The following is a 27,645-nucleotide window of genomic DNA, read 5'->3' on the forward strand; positions in this document are numbered from 1 at the left end:
CTAGCACCGTCACCCCATTTCCTCCTTTGTTCTTTTCCTTGGAATCCTACTCTGTAAGCTTTGTCACTTTCAATGTGAATTTCAGGGGCAGGTTTGTTCTTATCATGTATACTAGCTGGAAAAGACAGACAATGCTAGAACTGTCATCCGGATGCCTCCTACATATGTGCATGAAGCCTCAGCAATTGCCATCCTCCCACAGCTTGAACAGCCCAGTGATGGCTCCCTCAGAGCCTTGGATGAAAGCCAATACATTTTGAAGTATCCATAATTTTTAGAGACACTGAGGCGTTTAGAAGTGTCTAGAAGGTCTGGGTCTCCAGAAGTGTTGGCAGTTGAATTCCAGCCAGAGCTCTAATCAGGTAATATCCATAAATCTCTGTTGAATGCATGCGTGTGCTTGTCCCACTAAGAGATAGTCAGTTGTTAATACATCTATAATGCTAAATACATGCGAGGTACTTTTCTGAGTGCTTTGCATAAACTCACTTGTTTAATTCTCACAATCATCTGTGAGGTAGGGGCTCTTCCTATTTCCATTGTCAGATGAGGAAACTAAGGCATGGAGACCCTTAGTAACTTGCTCAGTGAGTAGAGGAAGCAAGCTTCCACCCTGGAAGTTCAGCTTCAGAGTCCAAGCAGTTTGCAGCTATGCAACACTGTGGTTTTTGTGTTCTTTTGCTGTATTTTTTTCCTTTTAGGGCAGACTGATATTTTTGTCAATGGTACATTTCCATGTACATGTGACCCGGCGACACTGATGTTATTCATAAACTCTTGTATGGAATTGACCTTCTTGCACTAGCTAGGCGGGATGTGCCGACTCAGTTCATCAGGACATTGTGGGATCCTGTGTGACTGTCAGCTCAGTGCCAAAGGATAGCTGTGGATTGAGGCTGCACCACCTTAGGGTCTGGCACATGCCTCAAAGAAATCTCCAAACCTGAATCGTAACATGGTGGCCAAGATGAGATCTCATGAGCCTTAGAACCAGCCCTTCTCCAGACAGGGTAACATTCTGGCTCAGACCAGAGGTCACGCATGGACTTTACAGTATCAGAGTCTCCTGTAGCTCATTTACTTCTCAGTTTTAAGATGAGTGAAAGAGTCAAGTACTGAGTATGCCTTTTCTTGTGTTTCAGTGGGTAGTCAAGTCAACTTGACTAATGAAAAAATTTCCTGTTTCTGGCTAGGGATAGCAGAAATGATACTTTGTTATGATAAAAGATGTAGTTATTAGGTGGTTTGGCATCTTTCTTGTATAAATACTCGTGATTGTATATGTGGGCATTACATTCACTTCTGAACACATACCAAGTGCATAGATCGAACAATGTGAGGGGAGGCGGTGGACAGGGCATGGGTATTTGAGATGTACATTTGAATAATATCAGTGTCATTTGACCTTGGGCAGGGATTCATGTTTTCTGAAACTTAAGTTTTCTTCCTTCCCTGTCTCCTTCCCTCCCTTCCTTAAATTTGTGGGAATGAGATTAGTGGCAGTGAGGATTAAAACACTATGTGTAAAGTGTTCCATGCAGCATTTGGCACATAATATAATATACAAAAACATGGTAGCTATTATTTTTTATAGTAAGAGTTAATGCAACTGTGTTTAAGTGAGGTAAATATGAACAATTAGGGGAATTTGTGATTACCATTATTCGGATACCAATTTTGTGATTCACTTTTAAAAAGTGATAGGAAGGATCAATTTCCTTTGGCCACAAAATCTGCTTCCAAAGCTCTTCTCCTGGTGACACATCAGTAAGTCTAGTGAGGAAATAAAGTAACTAAATATGAGTTTAATCCTATCACCGCCGTAGAGGAAAATGTCTATAAAAGGAAGCACTTGATGCCTTAACTAGCTGTCTTATAGACAGATGCTTTCTGAACTGATCCTCGTTGGTCCCCAGGCCCTGGTGTGTGTGGCTGGACTTGTGTGAGGCTGAATTTTAAGAGTGAGTGTACAAATGTTACACACACTTACGCGTGGTGAGACGTGGAGCACAGGCCAATCTTCTGCAGCTGGGAAGAGCAATTAGCAGCTTCATGAATTAGGGACTTGTTTACACTGTTGTCCAAGATAATCATTTGTTTGTTTTAACGAAGATGCTCTATCTTCATCAGAGGCATCAATCCTCATATTTAAATGATAAGGTCTTTGCATCTCACAAATAATGTTTGGATTTCACAGCGGGAACCCTGTCACAGCCAGTATTTTCTCTCACTGACTTTGGTAATCAAGACACAAGTTACATATACATTTCAAATTATTCTTCAGTTACGAAAACATTATGTGATGTCTTCCAGCAATTTTTTTGACAGACTTATTTTTAAAAATACTTTTATATGAACTCCCAGCACACAGACATAGTCTGCACAGACATGTGCACGGAACACACACATACATGTGTGTGAAATAAAATTTTACAAAAGAAGTCCTAGTCTTACGAAGGGCAATAATGTACTCTAATTCTTACCTACTCTAGTCTAGTTCATTTCATTCCACTCCCATCCTGTGTTCTGTTTATATCATTTTAAAAATTGAAGTTAAACCAACGATTTGACTTTATGATTTCCTCACTGGTCATAACCTAAAGTTTGAAAAACATTGATCTACATGTCAATTCACTTATGATTCTTTTTTTTATTTTGAAAGATATTTATTTATTTATTTATTTATCAGAGAGCGAGAGAGAGAGCACAAGCAGGAGGAGTGACAGGCAGAGGGAGAAGGTGAGGGAGAAGCAGGCTCCCCGTGGAGCAGGGAGCCTGATGCAGGACTCAATCCCAGGACCCCAAGATCATGACCTTAGCTGAAGACAGACGCTTAACCAACTGAGCCACCCAGGCATCTCTCGTTCACTTATGATTCTATCTTCTGTCCCAGAATTTGTATAAAGGCGTGCATCCAGCATTACTGTGTCTTTTTGATCTTCAGGTATGTGTAATCTTAATATATCAATCTACTGACTCAATAAATGCCAGTTAGCACCCCTTGAAGACAATGATAATCTAGTCACTCAGTAAGTACTTATGGATGAATCAGATAAAGTATTTCAGAAATCATGAGTGTGAGTCATTATTAAACTATATCCAGTTTTCCCAGAAGAGATGGACATCTTGAATAAGGTGGCCAGTGTATTTCTAGAAAATGTCTACGATCTGAATTGTATTCTTCATAAAGCCATAACACACAAGGTCAGTTGTTGTTTTTTTTTTCCCAAGGCATATGCCTTAAGTGTTTTATGATACTATTGATATAGTATCAGCAGTTAATATTTTAAACAATTGCAAAATTAATCCACCTCTCCCGGTTCAGATGATTAGAAGACATTCACAGAAGACATTGATCTTTTGAGAAACATTTGCTAATTTCCTATTATGTTCCAGATACCTTGGTGATTCCTAGGGACCCAGAAATAAGCAAGGCATAGTCCCTGTCCTTGGGGAACATACAGCCTGAGCTCTGACAAACTTAGGACCCTATGTGATGAGCACTGAAATGGAGGTGTTTGCCATGTTGGAGCTCAGTGTGCTCACAGAGGAAGGCTAGACCACAGTTAATGGCAGTGGGGAGATAAGGATTTGATAAGGGAGGAGGTGACTTCTTAATCTTACCTTGTTGGTTAATATATAGGTTTAGAGTCATGATCCCTCACGTGTTGTAAGAATGAGTTTCTCCAAAGAAGGAAAACTTTGGAGGATGGAGGGGTTGGGCTGAGGCCCCAACTGGTGGAGGGGCTTCCTGTTTTCTACCAAAAGCGTTCTACTGGTCAGCAGCTAAATCAAGAAACACATGGGTACACTGGCCCCCGGATGTGTAGATTCACGTAAATCCTCGCTATAAAAACTTCAGAGAGCTGTTTTGTGACAAGTGTCGCAGGTGTGCATTGCACCATCTGCTGGCACAGGGAGAGCATGAGACACGCTGCCAAGGGCCAGATCGATGCTCTAGCCCCAACAAGCCTTCCTGACACCCCTCTTAGGGATTCCTGGGTTACGGGCCTTGACGTTTTGCTTTTTTTGACCTGGTTCCATGCAAAAGATGGTTTCATAAACAATCATAATTCTTTCTAAATTACTGAAAATTCTTTTAAATATTTACATTTGAATTGTTCTTTTCAGTTTCTCCAGCAGGGCCCAGAGGCTGGTCTATTCACGCACTGAGCAATGAGCAAAATGACATCTATAAAGGGTGGGCCTAGCCACCAGAGGACCACTGGCTGTCCCATGTCCATGCTTGTTCTTGACTTCAGCTTCTTAATCTGGTTTGATCCTTCCAGACATGAGCAGTCAAACTCTGCCAGCCCCTTTCCCTGCACACTTGCCTCAAATGCACATCCCTGCTTCAGCCTCACTCCTCTGCCCCTTAAAACATCCTCACCACCGGCTGTAGCCTGTGCCCTCCTTTCTGATTTCTGCACCCCATCCCTGGAGAAAGGTCTGGAAAAATAGAGCCATACGTGGGAGGGAGGGAGGGAGGGAGGGAGGGAGGGAGGGAGGGAGGGAGGGAGGTTGCTGCCACCACGTCAGCGTGTGTAACAACAGATTAAGATAATGAGGAACTCCGGTCCTAAAGTTCACTTCTTGATGAGTTATCGTCAGACTGAAAAAGACAATTTGTAATTCTTGACTGAGGACTTTGAGTAAATATTTCCTTGCTTACTTGTAGGACACCACTGTCTTCATCCTACTGGAAGAAAAGCTTTCTTCGAATAATGAATTAGTCTAGTCTAAATTTTTCCCTTGAAAATTAGTGAAATACTTGATAAGGATTTGTTTGGAATTCACTGTTTAGCATATTTACGGGAAAAAAGAGAAGATAAGTCTTTGAAAAGCTGAGTTGAGTAAGTCTTCATTTTCAGCACACTATAAATTTCTTCAAGGCAGATGCTAGACCGTAAAAATCGTTGTACCTCTCACAATTCCTAGCAGGGTGCCGTGCACCTAGTAGGAGCTGAGTAAATAATTGTTTATTGACTCCATTATATAAACAGGTCTGATTACACACACGATCACACACACATGGATTGTCTGCGCAATGAGAACTGGGTCCTCCAAGAGACCACATGTTTCACTTTGACCAATTTAAATACACATTTTCTCAGCCTTGTAAAACATCAAATACCTAACACAATTTAATATTCTCCTATTGATTCATTGTCATAGTATGAAAATCAGTTATTGAGCTGTGCTCGTGAGAATAATGATTCATGCTGCTAAAACTTCACCTCCCCAACGCCTATCCAGAAAGAGAAGTGGTAAATGATGGGACATAAAGACAGACAGAGATAAAGGGACTCCGTGAGTCCTTACTGGTAAAGTTCATAGAATACCGCTCAACACCTAGTAACACAATGCAAATGTTAGCAACTCTTATAATTGTTCAGGCTGCTCTGTTATTCGAATCTGGGAACTGCTAAAGTTCGTGCTCTGTGTAGAGTAGCACAGAGAAGTCCAAACGCTTACAGGTTTCTTAGAGCTGGCGATACAATTTTTAAAATCAGCATATTCAGTTCTAACCGACCCTATTGTGTCCTGCCTATTCCCTAAAAGAGTACTTTAGATAGACAACAATAATAAATATGTCATGGGGTTAAAGTGATGGTAGGTCAGTGTCTTTTAAGTTGTATAATCTTGGGCAAGTTTCTTGGCCCGACTGAGTCTCAGTTATCCCATCTGTAGAGTGGAAACCGTGACAGCTAATTATTAGGGATTGTGGGGAAGCAAATGAAATACTTTGTAGAAACTTCTTAACACGTTGTAGGCATTAATTCCTCTGTTATCATAATATCTTTCATGTCTACTGTGTATCAACATCATGTGAGCTGCTGGTGGTTTTGGAATTACATTTAGGAAGGTAACTTGTGGAGGTGCTAACAAGTAGACATATGTTAGATTTGAGGTTGGAGGATTATGTAACCTAGTAGTGGCCTCTGAGAATTGGAGGTAAAAAATAGGATCATATTTCATATATAAGTGAGAATTCATAACTTTGGGAGGAGTCATAGATTTTTTTAATTGACTAGAAGTAAATATGTGGTCATGTTAAGAACCGGTAACTCAGAATTTTGGTTTGGCATACAAACGCAAATTGTATGTACATGTTTTAATACCTTTATAAATATTGAAAGATCTGAATTAGCAGCAGTGGAGTGTCAGGGGTTGGAGAAGCTAACGAGGGTTTCTGGATTCCATTACGGCCACAGCGTGATTTCCACCTTCCAAAGGAATGTCTGAGGTGTCCCAGGTAGGCTTCTGGGAGGCTGCCTCTGACATGGAGTTTGGTGTGCTGGATGTTTACTACAAAGAGTTCTTGGGACCAATGCCAAGGAGGGGCAGGGAGGGAGAAGACAAGCCACAGTTCAGGCCAAAGGATGAGAACAGATCTGCCCAAATCCATGAGATGTTCTCTGGCTAGAATGGCCTTCAGATTGTCTTGCTAGGGTTGAGATAGCCAGGTCTTACATTCCCATCTCCATCAGTTATGGAAATAAATTACCCTAGAGAAAGAGTGTGGCATCAGGCCACTCAGCTCTCTGCAGTTGAAATAATCCCCCAAGAGGTCCTTCCTTGAAGAGTGATCTGTGTCCAGCCTGAGGTTGACCAGAAAGGTAAAAAATTAACACCAGGATGGCCTAGAGCTAGTGTGTTTCAAAGCATACACCAGGGTTGAAGAAAAATTGTCTCGCATTATTCCTGGGGAGAAAAACCTTAACTAGAAAAACCTTAACATGGGTCAGTTTTTCAAAGAATCCACAGTCTGTATTAGGTCTTCAAACCTCCCACATTCTCCCTGGAAAGAACAGCTCTCAGAAATCAGAATCTCTCTCATCTGGACTGAAGCTCACCTTGGGGGAATAGTATTTGTACCCAAAGATTATTTAATCCCAAAGAAACTGTTACATTTCCAGTTTTTTAATATGGAAGGTTTCAAAACATACAACAAACAGAAGTAATCGAATGAGAGACCCCCACATGCACATCGTGGAGTGTCAACATTTTGTCCTTCTCCAGAAGAATTTTTAATAGCATAAAGCGTAATCTCCTGTGTTGATCTGAGACAGATCCGGACAGGCGTGTCCTCAGAGGAGGGTGAGATTTCACAATGTTTGAAGTCATGGATGTCTCTTAATAGTGCTGACGTGAGTGCACTTGAAGCTGTCAGAGCCTTGGTTCTGGGAAGCGGCATGCCCATCCCCACGGACCTTCACTGTCCTGTGTCTGCATTCCAGGGCACCCAAGAGGGCCACACCGTGAGTCACAGGCCAAGGAAAGGGCAGGACATTTAATGCATTTGCTTCATTTTCATAATTACGCTGTGTTGAGAGGACTGGAAATCAGTGAACTTGGAAATGACTTGCCAGCCTCCTGTGCTCTCGGCAATTTTTCAACCCACTATTTTTGATTTTCAAAATCAAAATCAAAATTTCTGTTTAGGAAAGGGGTATCTCAGGGTAATTCTAAAGAGAATATCCAAAGCAATGTCCTGGATCAGATTGGGATCCTATGATTTGAACATCTGAACCATATCTGATTCCCTTGCAAGTTCAGGTCCCCAGGTGGCCTGCCAAAGTGTTCAGGCTGATGCCTCAGCCTGTCAGACCATGCCTTTGCTTGCCTGTCCCGAGCAGAGCAGCTCAGCTCTGGCGTGCTCGGGAGTGATTCAGCAGTCCATCTTACCCCTGCAAGAGCCAGCAGGAACGTGGTGGTTGTTTGGCCCCAGAGCAGGTGGCGGTGGGGGCTGCGGCGGTTGCATTTCCTCTTGGAGGTGGGGGCTCAGCTGTTTCCTTGGTCACGCGCCCCTAGTAAGTGCTTGGAGGAGGCAGGGGGCCAAGAATACAGCTGAGACTTGAGCTGCTGCCAGCTCCCAGCAGCTGCTACTCTGTTCTCTGAGCTGGAACCAACCCCAGGCTTCAATGTGGCCTGATCTGGCATTCGGGGAGGGGCCTGTGAGAAGTGTCACTTGCACATTCTGAGTGGCTTAACCCACCTGCTGTGTGTGTGTGTGTGTGTGTGTGTGTGGCCTAATTTAGGGGACAGTTTTCTGACATTCACATTGCATGAAAAATTTTAGATTGGTGAAGAAAGCAAGACTTTCACTCTTTTGAGGTCAGTGGATTTGCAGATCTTTAAGGAATTATTTTAAAAGATAAAGTTGAGGGTACCATCCTAAATCAGAATCCATGTGTTTAGTATAAGCATGTTTGGGTTTATATTTTTGTCTTTCTGTATATGCACAGAAGCAGCTTGGGAAGGATAATGCACTAGGAGCATCCCTAGAACCAAGTCCTAGGTGTTGTGTGGCCTTTACAAAGATAGACATGCGATTTTGGACATCATCATTGCCCTTGGCTGAAGCTTTTTGTTTGTTTATTTGTTTGTTTAATATGTTTAAAAATAATCTCCAGATCAGATGATAAAAGCTTGTTTTTGGGGTAGTAAGGAAGTTAAAGTAACTGGAAAGTTCTGAGCAAAATGCTATCCACGGGCACTCTAAAGAAACTACAGAATCAAAACTGTACTTAGATACCCACACACATCTATGTATCTATTTCTACAGAGCAATAATTGGTAGGTTTTTTAAAATGGTTTGCTATAGAGTTGTTCTATGTAATGTAAACACATCCATTTGGAGGTTAGGAGATCATATCCAACATGGAGGATTCATTATTTCCTATATTTGAGAAACAAGAAAAAAGTTCTCTGGGTAAACATCACATGAGTTCATGACATTATCCTCCTATTTAGAAGCACCCCTATTTTCAAAGAGCCACTTAATGAACTCTACCCAATTTTGTAAACAATTAAGACAATTCTGAACCCTCAAGTCCAGGTCCTCCTTAAGAGTGGGGTTATATTCTAGTTGTCTCTGTTCCCCTTGTTCCTACCAAGGTACTTACTATGAGTATATAGATTAAATGAAAAGATATTTAATTTATTTAATTTATTCTGTTCGTTATGGTTTTGAAAGGAAAACATACTGATGTGTGTTGTCGTGATGTTAAAAATAGCCAGATCATTGCTCATGCTATAAAGGCTCAAGTGGTCTTTCTCCAAATTCTCAGACCTTAGCTCCAGCCTTGCCCCTCAAAGAACAGTGGCTGCAGGTGGGAGTTGTTTAAAAGTGACAAACCTATGTGGGGACTGCTCAGTACAAGGGTTTAATAAATAGTATACGTGGAGAAACCTACAAATGATTGCAGATGTCACCCACGTACCTTTCTCTGAATCCAAATCGACAAAGCAGAAGGGAATCACATTTCTTTTGGTGAAGTTATAGGGTCTGTCCACATACTGTTAATTTTCCTTGACACTTTTTGATTGATTTCTTATAGAGGGAAGTCCGTTTAGAGCACAATATTCAGCAGTTATAGTTTACTCAGTTGTTACATCCTAGATGAATGTTTTTTTAAGTTAATGGGGGACTTTGAGACGTTAGGATTTTGGTCTTGGTGCTTGTATGAAATTCTGAGGCCTTGATTTAAACCTTTCCTTGTATCGTGATTTCCTTTGAGGTGTATTGCACTAAGTGAAACTTGTCAAATAAATCTTCCTTTTAAAAACTGGAAGAAAAAACAAAAGAACACAATATTCAAGTCAGTGGCTCCGTATAAAAATGTCCTCTAATTCTTAAGAAATTTGAAGCCAGTCTGACCTGCAATTGTTACTGACTTGGTTGTTTAATGCAATTGAGTTGTATTGACCTTGATATTTATTCCAGGCGCAAAACATTTTGTGATCATTTAAATGTTTATATAACTAGTCTTGAGATTCCTTTGGCATTTTTAAAGTAGATTTTAAAATTTCATTACATTGGTTTGTGTATAAGGTGTTTCTCTTTAGTTTTATCTTTGACATCCTCTTAAAACACGTTTTCATAAACTCAGTTCTTTATTACACATTGCATTAGATGTAATTATTCTATACTTTTGATTTTATTAACAATGGTCTGCATTGTCTTTACTTCCATGTTTTCTGACTAAATGGGTAATTACATTGCAACCACAAATATGCTTAACAGTGTAATGAATGCTGCAAATAGCCAATTTGAATTAGCTCATTATTTTTGGTTTCTTCTCAATCTTTATGTTGACTTTTTTGAAAAGAAGAGTAGAACAGTTTCACTTGAAAACATTCAGAAAAGTGTAAGCATGCGCGCACGCACTGTCCATCCCATCAATCACCCTGGCATCGCTCTGGGGTGCCTTTAGTATTTCCCACCCGGCATGTGGTGCCTGTTATCCTCGCTCATCTCAAAGTGTTGTGGTTAAAGTTGAAGTTTTGGGACCTGTCTGGCAGGATTTGAACTCTAGCCCCACCCTTTCCTAGAGTAAAATCTTGGCTAGGGTACTTCATGACTCTGTGACTCAGTTTCCTTCACTCCAAAATGAGACATTTAAGGGTTAGTCCATTTAAACTATAATTTTTAATCAAAATAATGTCAGGCACAGAGTGAGCATCCAGTAGTTACATTGGAATTGTTTCAAATTGGCTCTGCTCATATTAGCATTTAACTTTATTTTTATGTAAAATCTTAAATTATATCACAGTAAAAGTAGTTTTATTTACCAATGTGATTTATGGTGATGATAATGATAATGGGGAAATAATTGCTAATTTGAGAGGGAGACCTCCCTGGTTTTGCATTATGACAAGGCACCGTAATCTCAGGACTTGTTCAAATTATGTATTAATTTGTTAAGTGAGTGCTTCATCAAACCATTGCTGACTGCCAGGTGTTTCAGTACAGAAAAATAAGGATAGTCCCTGATTTTTAAAGAACTTTGGTAAGAGAGAGATGTGTAACTGATGGATTCTTCCTGAAGAAGCCAGTCCTGTTTGCAGTGTTCGTTGAAAGCTGGCCTCCATCTGTAGCTTGCCTTACTCCTTAATGCGTGTTGTAGAGGTGCTGCATTGAAAGAAAACAAGAGGAAAGACGCACTGTAAGAGTCTTACAGTTAATGAAAGGGAAATACAATCTAGTCTGAAATGGGGAGTTAGATGGCACAATATCTCAACTTGCAATGAAATTTTGAATGGTATCGAACTATCAGCTCTCCAAAATAACGCACTCTGGGAGCTGGCAATGGAGCACACGTGTTGACACCATACACATCCTTGAATAGACACTGATTTAAAAAAGGCAGATCTTTATGTGCCGGGTTTATAGCAGTTGTGTACCAGGAATGATGACTAGAACATCACTGTATCACCTCTGACTTTCTTTTTCTCCGTTGGGGGGGGGGTTGTCCTAAATACAGAAGTATTATTTTTGTGGGAGCATATCCCTACTAAAATAAGGATAGAAAAAAATGGGAGCCACAAACCATATATATTACTTCTAAAAAATATTGTATTTATATCTATATCCTATAGCTCCATATATCCCAGGGGTGGGTGTGTGTGTGCGCACGCGTTTACAGAGAGTTTTATTAAGAAGGTTAGAGGGTGCACTTTAAATACACCATGGTGAATACAATATCAGTAACTTACTATTGTCAGTCAGAAAAGAAACTTTTGCGCCACTATGTATTTCAAGAAAAGCCTGCAATTATCTTTCAAAATCCACTAAGAGCCTTGCCTAGATAATTCAGTTGTAATGCTTTAAGGAGAAAACAAAAAACAATGAAATAAATTTACTCCTGATTTGTTTATACAACTTTTGAAAAAATAAAATATGTGAAAATGCTGCATCATAATACCTTTTAAAAGAAAGCTTCCTAAATTTTCTAACCAGTTTTTAATAATGATGCCAGGACACATAATTGGCAACAAAACCCAAGGCATTCAACCAAGTTGTGCCCAAAGAAGGCCAGGTGATGAGGTAGGTTTTACTTGTAACCAAAGCACTTGTTTAAGGACAAAAATCTTCCAAAATGTGGCTGACTGGACTCATGTATAACTGCTACAGCGTGCAGAGAATATCTAGATAGGCAGCACTTTTTTGAGGTTTGCAGAATCACCTTAAATTTGGCATTTTGGTGAGCCCAGTGGATTACCAGGGGAGGGAATAGTCTACGTGTTCTGCTCATGAGTTACTATCCCCTTGTTCATGCTGGAGTCTCTGAGAATTGGAATAATCATGGCCTGACCTGAAATTGGCATCTGTGGGCATGTGCAAGCCTTATAAGAATAGTCAGGCCTCAGAACTTCCAATAGAAAGCCAGTATTTCAAGAATTGAAATGGAACCTGCCAGGTTATAGGAATAGTTTTAGACCCCAGAGGATTGTTTCAAAGACCTGGGATTGTACAAATTACATATGCACAAGCACGCATGCATTCTGTCTCTGTCTGTCTCCCTCCTTCTATCCCTCCCTCCCTCTCTCGATAGATAGATGATGATGATAGATAGATAGATAGATGATAGATAGATAGATAGATAGATAGATAGATAGATAGATAGATAGATAATTATAGATAGATACACCTTCATCCTTACTTAGTATGTAAACCTTGTGAAGCTAGTCATTCATGTTAACATTCTTAGAATTCATTGGCACTTATACATTCAAATTACTTTTCTTATCATCATGTAGATTACTTTTGAAAAGTAACAGGATTCCATTGTGTTCTTTACCTTCCTTATATCTTTTTTTTTTTCAGTGAAACTATGTAATCATTTGATGTGGAGAGCACATTTTTCTATATACCATGGTTTAGCAAATATAGGGCAATGCTATCCCTAACATCTTATTTATCTAATGAACCATCCTGTCCCTGTTTAAATGTCAGTAATAATGGGTGATTGGCTCTTTCTGTCTTTCCAGTTTTAAATCGATTTGTGAAAGTTAATCTGTTTTTTAGGCTTCCTCATGAATTCCTCTGAATACTCTGTGTTCCACTTTCACAGATAAATTTTGCATGTTGTTTCTGTTGGGCCAGCCTGCCTGCCTTCTTCCGTTCTCTCCATCCCTGTCTCCTCCCCCTTTCTTTCTAATTTACCATTATGAGTAAAGAAAGGTTATGATGTTTTTCTCTCCACTTTGTAGTTTTTCCCCATGTTGAGGCCTTGGACTTTTTATTAAGGAGACCATATCCAGCAAAACCAGATTCTACTTCTGAGCGCATTTTGCTATGTATTACGAATACAATGACTGACTTCTTTTTTATATATGTTTAAAATCTTGAAGGTATCACAAATAAGCTGCAGCTCAAAACCTGAGCATTGCATATTACATACGATTGGCAGATCTTTTCTTTCTGTGATATATCACATCGTAAATTCGATTCTTTCCCAGATAATTTCAGACTGGCGTTTCCAATCTGTACCCTTGATGTACATTCTTGCAAACTTCTAACAACTGCATTCAGGTATGTTTGATGCAATACCAATTCCCAGCCTCATCTCAGGGATCAGGCTACCCTACTTTGTTGGGATGCTATGTCCATTGAGTTTTAAGCACAAGGTTGCATATCAGAGACCCTGAAGTGGGTGGGACAGCCTTGTGCCTTATAGGAACGTCAGTTTGCATTGGTCCCCTAGCAGCTTTCTTCTATGGAAGTGCCTGGAAAGCAAATAAGCTTCAAGACTATTTCATTTTAATGACACCACGCATGTACAAAGTGGATAATGCCCTCCAGGCCCTTAGCTTAGGCATTACAGAATGCCATGAGTAAAATGAGCCCGAATCTTCAACCTCACCATCAGGAAGCCTTGGGAGTTCTGCAAACAGCTTGACCCTTTTCCTTCAAGAGTCATAGGAAACTTCAGCCCTGGGACCACACGCTGGCATCTCTCAACACTTTATGTTGAGACTGTCCACGTGTCTCTTGACTGGCATTAATCATTTCTGCCAGTCCTTTCACATACAGTGGTTTCAGAACCTGCTTTTTCTCTTTCTTCATCAATAGCCAACTCTAGCAGGTTCTAATACCTCACAGAGCTTATGCCAGCTCGTATTTTTATAAGATTCTCAAAATGTACTAGGTATTTAAAAATATAGAGAATTTAAAAATGCAAAAATCCCATTTCCCTCGATGTGGGTTTCTCAGGGAGGAAGGGTCTTGTCAGGTTTTATAGAGAACAACCAAGGTAGGGGAGTCCATCAAAGGAGAAGGCCTTCACCTACAAATGCTTGTCGTCTTGAACGCAACTAACTCTTTAACTTTTAACTGTCCCTTTAAGTGAAAACATTTTGTTAAAAAATAATAAAAACTTTCCATGAGGTTGGGACAGGGAGAAAGGGGAGACATCATCCCGTCTGGTCAGCCTGTTGAGGAAGGGAGCTGTCATGTGATTGCAGTTTTGACGTTGAGTGGCCGCAGGCAGGCCAACTTTGAACTGCAGCCCCTCTCCTTCAAATGACCAACCACGTGCTCCCTTTAGATTACTTTCCAAGTGCAACATCTGGGGTCCAGTCAGCATTGCCACAGATGGCCCTGGAGCTAGAGGGCTGCCCAACACTAGCGGGCACACATCTGTTCATATGTCTTCTGGCTGAGCCCTGAGCACTGCAGAAACAAAGACTCTGCGTTGGAAGTTACCTGAAAACGTTTCCCTCCCAGGAAAATATCCATTTCTCCTTTAAGCAAACTGGTGTGGATTGGGCTTCTGCTGCGTATTAAGCACCATCAACAGTCCCAGATACACCAGCCCTCTGTCCAGGGAATTACCCTTCAGTGGCCACATTAGTCATCTGCCACATTTCTTCAGATGCTTATATTTAGAGCAGGATCCAAATCAAGCCAAACTCTTGGTAGCATAGAAATAAAAGCCTGGAAACCTTGTTTTGCATTTTGGCTTTCATCTCCTATACGTTTGTTCTACCTGAGTCTCTGGGAGTCCTCTCTCGGTAGATAAATAGCTCCTTCCACCTGCTGACTGCTTGCCTGCCTTCCAGGAAAGGAGGCACCATCAGAAGGACTTTACCACCTTTTCTTCAGGATATCCTGAACCCACACATGTCGTGTGGTGATTTTGCTGTAACTCTCCTAACCTACCTTTGAAATAGGCTTTCTAGAGATTTAATTGTGGGGAGGAAAAATTCCAACACCATGCTGCTACCCACTGGAGCCAAAAACATGCCAATGTCACAGGCATTCATTTATCAAGCCTTTCAGGTGCATCTTCTTACAGGAAGTCTGAGAATAGCAGGAATTACTTATCGTATATTATATTTTTCGCTAGCAGATGTGTTGATCTCACCACGGTGGCTTTTTAGTTTTCACGACTGGGTTTGCAGGGCTGTCGCTGTGTCATCTTGTGTAGCACTATGCCTGGTGGTGTAAAGAAGGGAACAACACAGCAGCAAAAAGGCAATGCTCTCACATTCAGGGAGGGGCAGAGCTGGCACATGCAATGGGGAGAGATCATCTTCCTCCTTGTGGTGTGAACACCACTGCATCTTGAAGTGTGCGCCACTGCCTCCTGAAAGGGGCGGTAACAGGTGGGCGAGGGCTCCATAGAGGGAACACCCAAGGAAACTATGTAATCAGTGAAAGGAGTAGATTCCGGAGAAATGAGAGGCACTACTTCTATATCCCCTTTAGCCTGGAAATGTGAGCAAGGCTAGTTGAATTATGACAAGTCATGCATTTGATTGATGCCATCGCTTTTCTCAAGAAAACTCAGAAACTACCAACAGTCTGAAGAAATTCGCCTGCATGTATGTTTTCCATTCAGGGGACCAACATTTTCCTTTTATCTTCAGTAAAAATGTCTTTCCATTGTCCATTTTCTGTTCATTGTCTCTACTAGTTCCCTTAAGATTGGGGTCAAAATTATTCTTTGAGAACAGAAGACTTTGAAGAAACCTTAGCAGTGCCGTATCGTTTGTGTCATATGCTTTAGTCCTCTGGGTTGCTTTGCTCTTAAATCTCCCCATCTGTTGAATTCTCTCGTTAGATTGGTAGCTCCTTCAGGGCCAGCACCATGTCTTTCCTCTCTCTAGTATCCTACCCAGAAGGTCATGGAATGTTCCACGCGGTAGATGGTCAATAAATAAGTTCCCACTTCCTCTCCGATGGAAAGGCCCACTATCAGAGCCTTCTTGAGACCCATACATTCAGAAACATGTCACAGTTTTGCCTTTTTACCATTTAGTGGCTGTTGGGGGTTTTCCCTTAACCCTTCCGACGTTGATTAGTAGGTCTCTGAGTGATTAGATGCCTTGGCTTTTAGGTGGAGAAAGCAGAAACCGGGAGAATTCCCCCAGCCATCACTGATTAGAATGCAGAGAGAGGTGGAGCTCCCTTTCCTTCCCTGAGTCAACAAGCCAGGCTACATGCCAGGCATTCTTCTCAGCACTGAAGCTGAAGCTAAAGCAGAGGTAGACTGAAACAGGCACAGTGCAGCTTAGAGAATGGTGGGGGGAGAGTGATTTTTAGGACTTGATGCAAATATGGGGCCTCGTTAAGGAAGGACTCATTTGCATTTCGAAGACCTGGGGGATTCAGTGATTGAAGGAGTCAACAACCAGCTGACTTCATACTTAAGAGACAGGACAAGTAGGCAGCTTGCTGTCTTCCCCCCTATCGGCTAGCAATGAATGGTGCAGTGGATAGGTATGGAAAACAGCCCAAAATTGTCCATATCAAAGTAAACACTCAAGAAAAGCATTTGTTGGTGTGGTTGTTGAATCCTGTTAAAAGACAATCGAAGCCCAGAGAGCTACCCTCTGTAAGTAGAAATTCTCTTTGTGCCTCTGTCTCCTGAAATTCCCCATGCTGTACTTGGGATGGCAGCATACATCCGTTTCTGCTACATCTCTCCCTCCTCCATCTCTCCCTCCCTTTTGGGAGTAGAGCACTCCCTCTGCAGTCAGAGACCCTTAAGACCCTTAGGACATTTTGGCGTTTTATTTTGGGGAAGCACCCTTTGATTTCTTTTTTTTTTTTTAATTTTTTTTTTATTATGTTAGTCACCCTTTGATTTATTTTCTCCCTTGGAAAACCTTTCCATTCTGTGGTGGGCTGGGGGGTGAGGGGGAGGCAGAGCTGAGGTCATGGGCAGGTAATTTAAACTCCTATGTTAATTCTTTTGATTAGGTTTGGTAATGGTGTTAGCTAATGATAATTCTGAAGAGACAACATTAGGCGTGAAATATTCATAATCTATGGCACCAAATACTACACACTGACGTAAGGGAAAATAGAGACATCGCTGCGATGAAAACCTCTTATTTTTCCTAATTTACATTTGGGAAAAACATGAATTTTATGGTCATTTCAAACATCTGACAGAGTAACAATTTATCAATTTATCTTTGCTTTTATTCATTTTATCTACATGTCTCTTCCTTTCTTCTCTTCTGCAAGAAAGGTTTTAATAACTCAGACATTTAGCTCCCACTCTGCCACCTATCATTGCATCACATTTGTTAAGTTTCATTGTTTTCGAAGTGACAGATGCTTCCTTCACTTCTTGTAGGAATAAGGAGAGTTCATGTCAGATGTGCTGAATAAAATTAATATTTCTCTCCTCCCTTTTTTTAAAGTGCCTGTTCTCTTCATGATGAATTTTTATAATTTTGAATCTTTTGAGCCAGAGTTGAAAATATGCATTTTGTGACAAATCCTTGCTCCATTACGAGGTGTCTCCAATAGAAATAACTGAAAATAGATAATGGGTTATTTTCTTAGCACTGAGATCCTCCAAAAGAGGACATTTTTGAATACTGTATTGAACTGAACTGAATTTAGGATTTGGAAGTTTGAGCACCTGTGGGATTAATAACACCCAAGCAAAAGTACCATTTCTGTTGGTCTCCCCTTGATCCCTGAAATAGTGTTGCCTGTTGTAGGAGATCACAGTATAGTGATATTGAGATATTTAGGATGAGTATGTAACCCAATGGGATTCCTGGAAGATCTAATTATTTAGGAACCTTTTTTATTTTGGCAAAGTTATATGGTATCATTATCAACAAGATCCCAGCAGTGTTATTTAAGTTCACACACACACACAAAATTGCTTTAGTTGTACTTGGAATTACAAGGCAACTCCCCCAACTCTGAAATCCTGATTTTTTTCTGCCTGAAGATCGGGGAGACATTCATTACTAAAGGTTACATGTGTTCTGGCACCAGTATAGATTCTAATTAATTGTTCCACATTAAAAATTTATAATGCCTTCCTGCAAACCCTGGGCACGGCTTATCTGGGAATCCTGCAGGCATGTGATTTCCTATATGGCTTCTGGAAAGATGGGTAGTACTGTGAGTTCTACAAGTAGAAGGAGGAAATTGAGCAGATAGCTAGCAGATAACTTTAGGTCATTCTGATAATTATGGTTTATGAGCTTTTAGGATTTTAAAAGAGAAAGGCTGAGAAAAATGTCTAGAAGGCCACATACATCCATGTGATATTGGGGATAAAATCAGAGAAGAAACACATACATCATCAGACGATACATTTGTGCCATTTCTATGCAGTATTTGATGGCTCCTGTTGGCGGGGGGAAGATAGTGGTCTAGTGAGAAACAATGTATTGGTCTCTCTCACACTACCTTGGAAATTTAATTGCATAGATTAGGTGAGTTTGGCCTAGATTTCTGAGAGAGTCCTCACTAGAGGAACACAAGGTATTAAAAAGAGCTCTGATCCCCAATCAAAATGACAATGTTTTTGACCCCATTCTGTCACTATATGTTTGTGGATCTTGCCCAGGTTGCTGGATGTAATGTCAGCTAGATTGGCTCATGTCGAGGGTCTTTGCAGTGCTGTGGGTCTCTGGGTACTTGCATTTTTTTTTTTTAAGGAGATCGTACCTGGCTAGAGGTTAGATGATACTACCTTGTAAATGGATAAATCATTCTTAGACTCTAAGATAAGCTAGGAAATAAAGGTGGTGATTAGTTGGTATGGGTCGTAAGAGTTAAGACTATTTAAAATTTCCAAGTATAGTCCCAGTCCCAGGGCTCACACAGTCAAACCCATATAAGCCTCAATGCTTTTTCTGAGTCTTGGATTATTTTCAATTTTGGCAGCAGAGCTATTAGCCCTGTTGTCTGTGGCATTGATTTTGGTCAGAAAATTCTCCTTTTCGGCAATAAAAAATATGCAAAAAAAAAAAAAAAGGTGAGTCAGTGACGTGACAAGCTCCTACTGACCAGCTGCTTCGTTACAGCCAACTCTCTCATCCAGATTATTGACAGCCCCATGTTTGCATTGCACTAAGAACATGCCCAGAATTGTCTTTTTCAGTTAGAAATGGTGTCTGTTACCTTGCGTGGGGGAGAACGCATTGGCCACAGACACACTGATTCTGGTAGAGGTGTAGTGGAAGGTTCTCAGTACAACACATCCTAACCTCTTTATTCCTGGAATGTCCATACTGGATAAAATAAATTGAATAGCAAAGCTTATCTTGCCAAAGACAAGACTGCTAAGATGATAATGAGGGTGACGATGGTCCCATTTATTGGGTATCTATAAGTAAAGTACAAGTCTGGGCAAGTTATATCCACAGAACTTGTCTATACATGGACGTGTTATTGATACATCAGAGGAAATTTGTAAAGTAGAATGACAGTTCCTCCTCTTGGACTATCATTTTCTGCCTTTGATCTCTTTGTATGTATATTGATTTGTTTACTTGTGATTTATATCATATTCAGGGAGAAAAAGGTTTTGTAGGTTCTTTTTTATTGTGATAAAATATACATGATATGATATTTATCATTTTAGCCTTTCCTAAATGTACAATTCAGTGGCATTAAATACATTCATAGTATTGTATAACCATCACCACATCTATACCCATAGCTTTTTCGTCATCTGCAACAAAACCTCTGTACCAACTAAATAACAACTCCTTTCCTCCTTACCTCCAACCCCTGGAAATATCTACTCTGTTTCTATGGGCTGGCCTATTCTAGGCACATATAAGTAGAGTCATACAATATTTGTTATATGTCTGGCTCATAATATTCTCATAGTCCAGCCATCTTGTAGCATGTATCTGGATTCTATTCCTTCCTAAGGCTGAGTAATATCCCACTGCATGTGTATAGTGCATTCTGTTTATCCATTCATCTGTTGATAGACACTTGGGTTGTTTTCAACCTTTTGGTCGTTATGAATAATTTTGCCATGAACACTGGTGTACAAATATCTGTTCAAGTCCCTGCTTTGAATCCTTTCGGATATATATCTAGGAGTTCAAGTACTGGATCATATGGTAGTTCTCTGTTTAAAAAGGTAGGTTCTTTTTTTCTTTTTTCTTTTTCACTAGTTCTAAATTTTGGAGCAAGGCCAAGGCTAATTTCTCTTTCTCTGAATATTCTTTAAGCATTTGAAAATAGCTATGATGTCCTTTCTAAGTCTTCTCTTGTCTAAGCTAAAAATTCCAAGTGATGTAACCTGCTTTTTTAGAACCCAAATGTAAGATCTTCTATCAACCCCAGCCACATTTCATGCCATTACTTTCATCAATTAGTTCATGCTATGGGGATATTCAAATAACTTATTCTGGGATCCAATGTAATAGACTCCTTTCACAAGTTTATGTTTCCTACCTTTGAGATATGTTGAGAAAATATTTAAGAATTATAAAAGCAAAAGTCATCTTTCTTTTCCACTTCATGAATAATCACAAAGTGGACGGTGAAGATAAAATTACTCAATCCATCTTTAACATTTCTCACATGGATCCATTAGAATCATTCAACTTTTATTTTGCATTTTTAGAAAAAAGTGTTTTGTTGACCTTGGATTAGTTGACTTGAATACCGTGTCATAAGGTGGAACATCCTTGCACATAATAGAGGTTTCATAAGACTTGTTGTAAGAACGAAGAATGGGGTGCCTGGGTGGCGCAGTCCTTAAGCATCTGCCTTCGGCTCAGGGCGTGATCCTGGTGTTCTGGGATCGAGCCCCACGTCGGGCTCCTCCGCTAGGAGCCTGCTTCTTCCTCTCCCACTCCCCCTACTTGTGCTTCCTCTCTCACTGGCTGTCTCTCTTTCTGTCGAATGAATAAATAAAATCTTAAAAAAAAAAAAAAAGAACGAAGGATGGAAACATTGGCTTTTTTCTGTTGGCTGTTTTTACTGAGATCAGACCTCTCTGGTTTTAAAGGCACTTGTGATTATTATGGGGCTGTTTTTCTGTCCAAAGTTGTGGCACCAGTTATTTCCATTACTGGGATTCTGCTACATGTTGATCTAAGTTATGTCCGTGTCTAGTTTACTACTGCTTAAAGAAGAAAAAGTGATACTCTACATATGATCTCCTACATGTTTATAAGCTGCCTAGCTCTTAAAACTCAAATAAGAATATTCATGTAAAATCTTTCCAACCCTAAAACCCTAGTATGAGAATTCCTTTTCTTAAATATCCCCCTAGGTTCTTCCTCCAAAACAGTTGTGTGGTTATTTTGGCATTTGCTCGGGTTACTCAAGAATCTTACAGAATGCCTGTGCATTGGGTTGACCAAAGAGTTTAGTTAGAGGGTAGAGCTACTGGTTGACCGTTTCTTGTATTGGAGAAGAAAATTTTCTTTGGAAATTAAACTTCTGTGAAAATTTGTTATTGACGTTTTACCGCCCCGGGAAAATTTCAAACTTGCTGAAGATGTTGGTCTGTGCGCTCTGTTCATTCCATGGTTGATCTCATTTTGAAACGATCATATTCCAACTACTTTTTTTTCTCTTTAAACTTAATTTTACATACTCAGAATATTTTTAAGCATTAACAGAATACCTGTTTTGAGAACAAGATGTGCCTTTAGTTTCTAAGTTGTCACAGTTTTCAAAAACCTCACACAGCCAATTGACAAATCAGTAATATCCCCACAATTTGCAAGTGGCCTACTTTGCAGAACTTTGACCAGCTTAAAAAAAAAAAAAAGAAGAAGAAGAAGAAGAAGAAGGAGCAATACATTATACATTAGGGGAGAAACATCTCAATTGTTCAAATAAATGCATGTTGATTGTATCATTTCCTCATACATTACCTATATTGATTTGGGATAAAATTAGTCATCCTGTGTTAATTTTTAGTAAAAGGATTATGAGGAAAGTGACTAATAAAGTAACCTGCCCGACTTGCTAATAGAATTCAACTTTAATTTCCCATTTTAGATATCCCCTGAGAACTAAATTACTCCTGGAATTTGAATCTAATCCTGAGCTTTCTCCACATGACAGCCCAGCCGTTGCACCTTGCTCCCCTTTCCCTGGCTTTCTCATCCCCGTGATCCCACAATTGCTACTATTTTCAACTCTACAGTAAGCTTGAGAAGAAACAACCTAAATATGAGAAGTGGTAGTGATTTTACTCATTTTCCTCATGGAAAACAATTGACAGCACCGTTGATCAATTTCCTATAGCTTGTTTTGCAAGCGATTGACTGCCTTTGCTAAATACTATCCCTTAAATTATGGTTACAGTATCGTTTCCACTGAAAGAATTGCAGTGACTTTTATTTTGTGCCTTTGTACAGGGTCTCCTTTTGCTCCCTCCACCCCTCCCACTCTAACAATTGAAAGTTGGCCAGCATCTCCATTAATCCAATGTTGGATATTTGTTAGAAATAGTTTTGCTTTTTTGTGAAAATGGGAAAAATTTGAACAGATTAAGATTAAATAGCAGTGGAAGAGTCGGGTAGTTTGGCGTACAGAAAGCTGGAGTAGGGTTGATTTCCTGGCACTGCTTTCTTAGCAAAGAGAACAATTTTAATCAGTTACAAAAATATTTGTGATCCATATGTTCCTCTCTGCTCATTCCCATATGCCCATATTCCCTTTTATCTCGGTAGATGATGACTTTATGATTCAGGCATGCAAGAATAATACCTCGCTGACTTTAGAGCTCAGTGCTATTTCAAAATGTGTCCTGGTAATTACGCACACACATGTATCCAGGCTGTTCACGCTTTGAGTTGGTTACGTGAATATCAGTTTGTACTTCCTTTTTCTTCATGGAAAGAATTATATCTTGCATCCACCTACTGGGGCTGGAATAATGCATCTAAGGCTTAGATTTGAAAACTGCATTGCCATTCACCTGCTGGATTAAATGCCACTGTACAAATATGAGGATCAGAGAAAAGAAGACAAAAAGATTGCGGTGATCGTTGATAACTTCATTTTCTTTGGGAAAAGGAAAACAGAATCCAAAAAGCATGTGGTAATTCCATCCATCACTGGTACCTATTCTGAGGCATATTAGATAATGGGCTGGTTACTTAAATAGATCCTAATTTTAAGACATGTTGGCTTCTATTTAATATCTAGTGTTATAGTAGCCACGGTGAAACTGGTCAAAATTGAAAAACTAAAATGACTGTTGATTAGCGATCCATTTTTGTCCTTAATGCATGTTCGCTTGTCTCTCATAGCTATATAATGTCTAATAACCAAAGAAATATATTGCAAAGCCAAATTGGCCATTCTAATAACACATGAATAAGGCTAGAAATTATTGACTGTATTAGTGATTGCAGTTTCAACAGTTGTTTCTCCCTTGCACAACAAATGGTGTTGTAATCCAATATGTCGTTAATATAGCCAGAGCAAAATCCGTTGAGGAACCGGCTGTGCTCATTTAAACTTGGGAGGGGGGCAGCAAGGGGGAGGCAGAGAGTGTTTTTCAACTTCAGACAAAATAACTGAGATGCATTTAGTGTTTGCAAAGATGGGTGTGTGATGGAAGGGGTGTGCATGCTGTTGGATTTAGCAGGTGTGCCCCTGAGTTGCAGGAGAAGGGAAAGATACTGCTTGGTTTTGGCAAATATTATTAGGAATCCGTCTCTGTGTTTGCATTCAAGCTGTCTTTGCTGCTGCTCCTGTAGGAGTTGTGAGAAAAAGAAAGTGCACATTATAGCGTGGATTGTTTTCAACGGGCTCAAAGTTTGCAAATCTGTTGAATCCCTCTGACAGTCTTTCTATGCTGTCAAGCAGAATGCCCAGCTGGTGGAGGCAATCCTGATGGGAAGGGAGGGGTTGGGGAGACCGTATTCACTGCCCAATGAGAATATTAGGAATTCTTTCCAAACTGTAAGCAGGGAGGAAAGAGCTCTCTCAGCCATGCCGTTGCTAAAGTTTTCTTTTTTCTTTTTTTTTTTTCACTTTTATAGATAATGCCCGTTAAATCGAAATCTTTACGCTTCATTAGGATTACTTTCCTAAAGAAAGGAGTCTCAGAAACAACATTAAAGTATATTATATTAACCTAGAATTAAAACAAAGGCTTTGGTTAAAAAAGGAGGCAAGACTTTAGCTCATAGGTGATCTGGATTCTCGTTGAGGCAAACACACAGGCTTGTTTTTTTTATTTTTTTTAATATAAAGTGCGAGATTTCACTAAAAAAGGTTAAAATTGAAGTGAGTAATCTTCGGTGCATAATGCAATTGTTAATTTTAGCTCCCTGCGTGGGTGCCGCTCTGACTTGAACAGCCGGGCTGTAGCCTTCATTAGAGAAGAAGCAGGCAGCCCGAGACAGGTGGGGCTGGATCAAGCCGTGAACGTGATTTGCTGGAAGCTGGTCATTAGTGTTAGAAATCTGGTCTTATTTATTTGGTCCTTCACCCTACCATGACTATTGCAATTATTATTATTGACTTTTCATCTTTTTTCAGGTTGACGATGTGTCAAACTGTGTAAGGGAATCGCATGGAGATGGGCATTCTGAACTGTTAATGGGGACATGGGACTCCAGTTGTCTCTGATCACTTGTGTGGATTTTCCTGGTGTAGAACGACAGAAGCCGCTAGTAAGTCGCCAAGACCTACGGCAGGAATTCTGCGCGAAAGGTAAAGGCCTTGTTGTCCGGCTGTCATCTCATCTGTATTTTGTTACATAAATGTGCCTGTTTGGTTAGAAGAGGTCATTCAGTGTAACCAAAACAGACAGGATCTAGAGCAGGGACTCAATTGGCTTATAGTTTATAAAATTAGAGCTCAATTTGTTCATTCCATTTTAAATCTAGTCACAATCTGTTTTTATACTGAAATGCTTTGAAGACAGAGTTAAGGCAAAAGAAGTCCATCTCCTCCTTCTACCCAATACCTTGAGAAATAAGCTGTTTGCCATGGAGAAACAGAACCGTTGTTAACTACACACATAACCCAGCCAGTGTCACTGAAATATGAGGAATCTATTTGAATACACTGGATGGAGTATCCTCAAATCTCCCCAAACTTAAAAGCATTGCTCACCAGTAACTCACAGACTCAAGCCACCAACCTTTAGAAAACTTTTCCTTTTACATTCCCATAATCCTTTGCCAAGTAAGCCTGTGTTTTTTAAAGATATCATTAGATACCATCTGTTCTGTCATGGTAGATCTTAGCAAATTTGCAAAAGAAATCGCTGTGGTTGAGATTTTTTTCATGCTTCCCATATCCCGTTGGAAATCAAGTTACTGAATTAGTAAATGGTAATGAAACACTCCCAAAGAAACTTATCCCTAATTTGTCCAATAATCATTACCATTGTAATGACTGGGAAGAGGACAGTCATTGTTTGGGAATTTCTGTGGAAGAACCGACTTTCTAGGTCACACTGTCTTTCTTTTTCTCTCTTTTTCTTTTCCTTCCTTCATTCCTTCCGTATTTCTTTCCTTTCTCTCCTTTTTTCCCCCTCACATCTTAAAAAAAAAAAAAAAGAACTGAGGAGGAAGTAAATGCTAAATTATTCATGAACCTCATTTGACAGCACATCAGAAGGGGAAGTGTCAGGGGTTGTATGGAGGGAGGGAGAAAAAAAAAATAAGAGGCTTTAACTTCGAAAAGCCATTTCCAGCGTCTATGCAGTACTGTACTGTGGGTCTGCAGTTGCGGGGTTCAGTGGCTATAGCTTCATTACAGCTGCCTGCCAGAGACGTCCTTCCACAGGGTCTGTGCACCAGCAAGTGCCAGGAGCTCGGGCGAGCACTCTTGCTTTTAATAATGTAGCTGTCAGTTTGAAGCCTGAAAATGTTGGCCCTGAAAGGTTTATTGCCAAATTTAGATCTTATATTTATCCTGAATTATTAGCTCTTAAATCGATTTTTGCCCCTACTTGTAGAGTACACAGTATTCCTTATGCCCAGGAAAGCATGTCTGTGGATTGAAACTTGCAAACAATTTTTGAATCATCTTAGACATGCAGCAGAGCACCCATACCACCACCTCTTGCCTCAGCAGTTGAGGGTCATCTCTTCAGGAGTTGGAGCAATGCTCTCTTTTCCTTTTTCTTTTTCTTTTCCTTTGTACTGGGGTATAGGGACTGGTAGATGTGTGGGAGTTCTGCGTCTCTGTCTTAGATGTGTCTATCCGTTTCGATGGCAAGGTGTATTCGCAAGTGTGTGTGTATATGGGTGCAGAGGGGTGTGGATAGGGCCACGGAATCTGCCTCGTGCTTTTGCCTTGGGTACGGGGTTTGATCTTGCTTTCTTCTTCGCCTTTCTTGTAAAACTGGCAGAGATGCCAGAGTTGCTCGTTTGAATTTGAATACAAAGGGAGAAATGAAATACTGCAAGAATAATAGGAAGTGCTTCACTGTGCACTGACTTTATGTTCGACTTCTTAACCTCGCAGGGCATTACACCTTGTTATTTTAATTTGCATCTGGGAGAATGTCTGAGCCAGGAGACCTGAATCAGGCAGTAGTGGAGGAGGGCGGGACTGAACAGGGGTCGGCCACCCCAGAGAACGGCATTGTGAAATCGGAGAGTCTGGATGAAGAAGAGAAGCTGGAACTGCAGGTGAGCTTGGCAATCTTTCTCTCTGGCTAGCTCGCACCACTGGGCTCAGTTCAGTTCCTCTCTTTCATATTGCAGAATACTTGGAAGGTTTGTTTTCTTTTCTTTTCTTTTTTCGTTTAAGAATTTAACTAGTAAATGAATAGGAAATCCATAAAGGTACTCCTCTCCTTTTCTAATTATGAATCACTTTTTTCTGACCAAAAGGTGCTCTAAATTGCCCTTTGAAATGAAAAAAAAAAAAAAAAAAAAAACCAGAGATCGTGTGTAATGACTGAATTTGCGCACAGCATGTGCGGAGTGATTTCCAGACCACCTCAAGGAGCTTGCGAGGGCTTTCTCCCTGAGGCAGTTTTAGGCTAGCTGAGTTTTAAAAATGGATTTGCTATTCCAGGGAAAGCTGAAGACCTAGCTCATGATTGACTAAGAAAAATCAAAGACCTGAGCTCTGTGGACCTCTGAGGGCAGGCCAAGTTTCAATTTATATTAGCAAACAAGCCTAAGCCCTAGAATTCACAGCCAGAGAGAGAATGAGAAGTCAGAGACAGAGAAAACCCTAGAAAAGTGCAGGTGGGGAGGGGTATTGGGGGAATTGGGGATGATTGATGGTATTGAAAAGGTGATATGATTAAATACACCATGATTTATGAGAGCAAGAGATTTGGTAGAGGGAAAACAAACTGTACTTGCAAATAGCCTGTATTGATTTTCTTTGAACTCTTTTTATATACCAGTGAACAAAGGCAGATAACCACATAATGGCCAAAAGCCTTCAAGGTCAGCTTCCCTGCTCCGCACCGCCCCCCCCCCCCACCCCAGCTGCTAAGGAGAAGGAGCTAAAAGTTAAAAGGTCAAAAGTTTGGGGAAGAGAGGGAAGGGGAGCCCTCCCCAATGGTTATAATATCTTATTGTTACTATTGATTTCTGGACTTCAATGAAACCTCCTCTCGCTCTCTCTCTCTCTCCTCTCTCTCTCCTCTCTCTCCCTCTCTCCTGGTTGTTGGTTTACTG

General features: G+C 40.3%; 1 protein-coding gene across 19 annotated transcripts in view; it reads left to right on the forward strand.

Moving 5' to 3' along the window:
- The window catches only part of ARPP21 (cAMP regulated phosphoprotein 21), a 151,650-nt gene that overhangs the window by 16,329 nt on the left and 107,676 nt on the right, over positions 1-27,645 (forward strand). For 15 of the 19 annotated variants that reach the window (XM_045798281.2, XM_045798286.2, XM_045798290.2 and 12 more), the window contains exons 2-3: positions 24,530-24,703; positions 26,471-26,637. In XM_045798281.2, the coding sequence (XP_045654237.1) occupies positions 26,509-26,637 (129 nt within the window). In that variant the 5' untranslated portion in view covers positions 24,530-24,703; positions 26,471-26,508. Of the gene's footprint in view, positions 1-22,879; positions 23,079-24,309; positions 24,445-24,529; positions 24,704-26,470; positions 26,638-27,645 lie in introns of those variants that run through there. The other 4 variants (XM_087870071.1, XM_045798279.2, XM_087870069.1 and 1 more) reach the window with 4 other exon arrangements.

This window comes from Ursus americanus, chromosome 20 (genome assembly GCF_024610735.1).
Source record: "Ursus americanus isolate L20-20 chromosome 20, mUrsAme1.1.p, whole genome shotgun sequence".
Classification (NCBI taxonomy): domain Eukaryota; kingdom Metazoa; phylum Chordata; class Mammalia; order Carnivora; family Ursidae; genus Ursus; species Ursus americanus.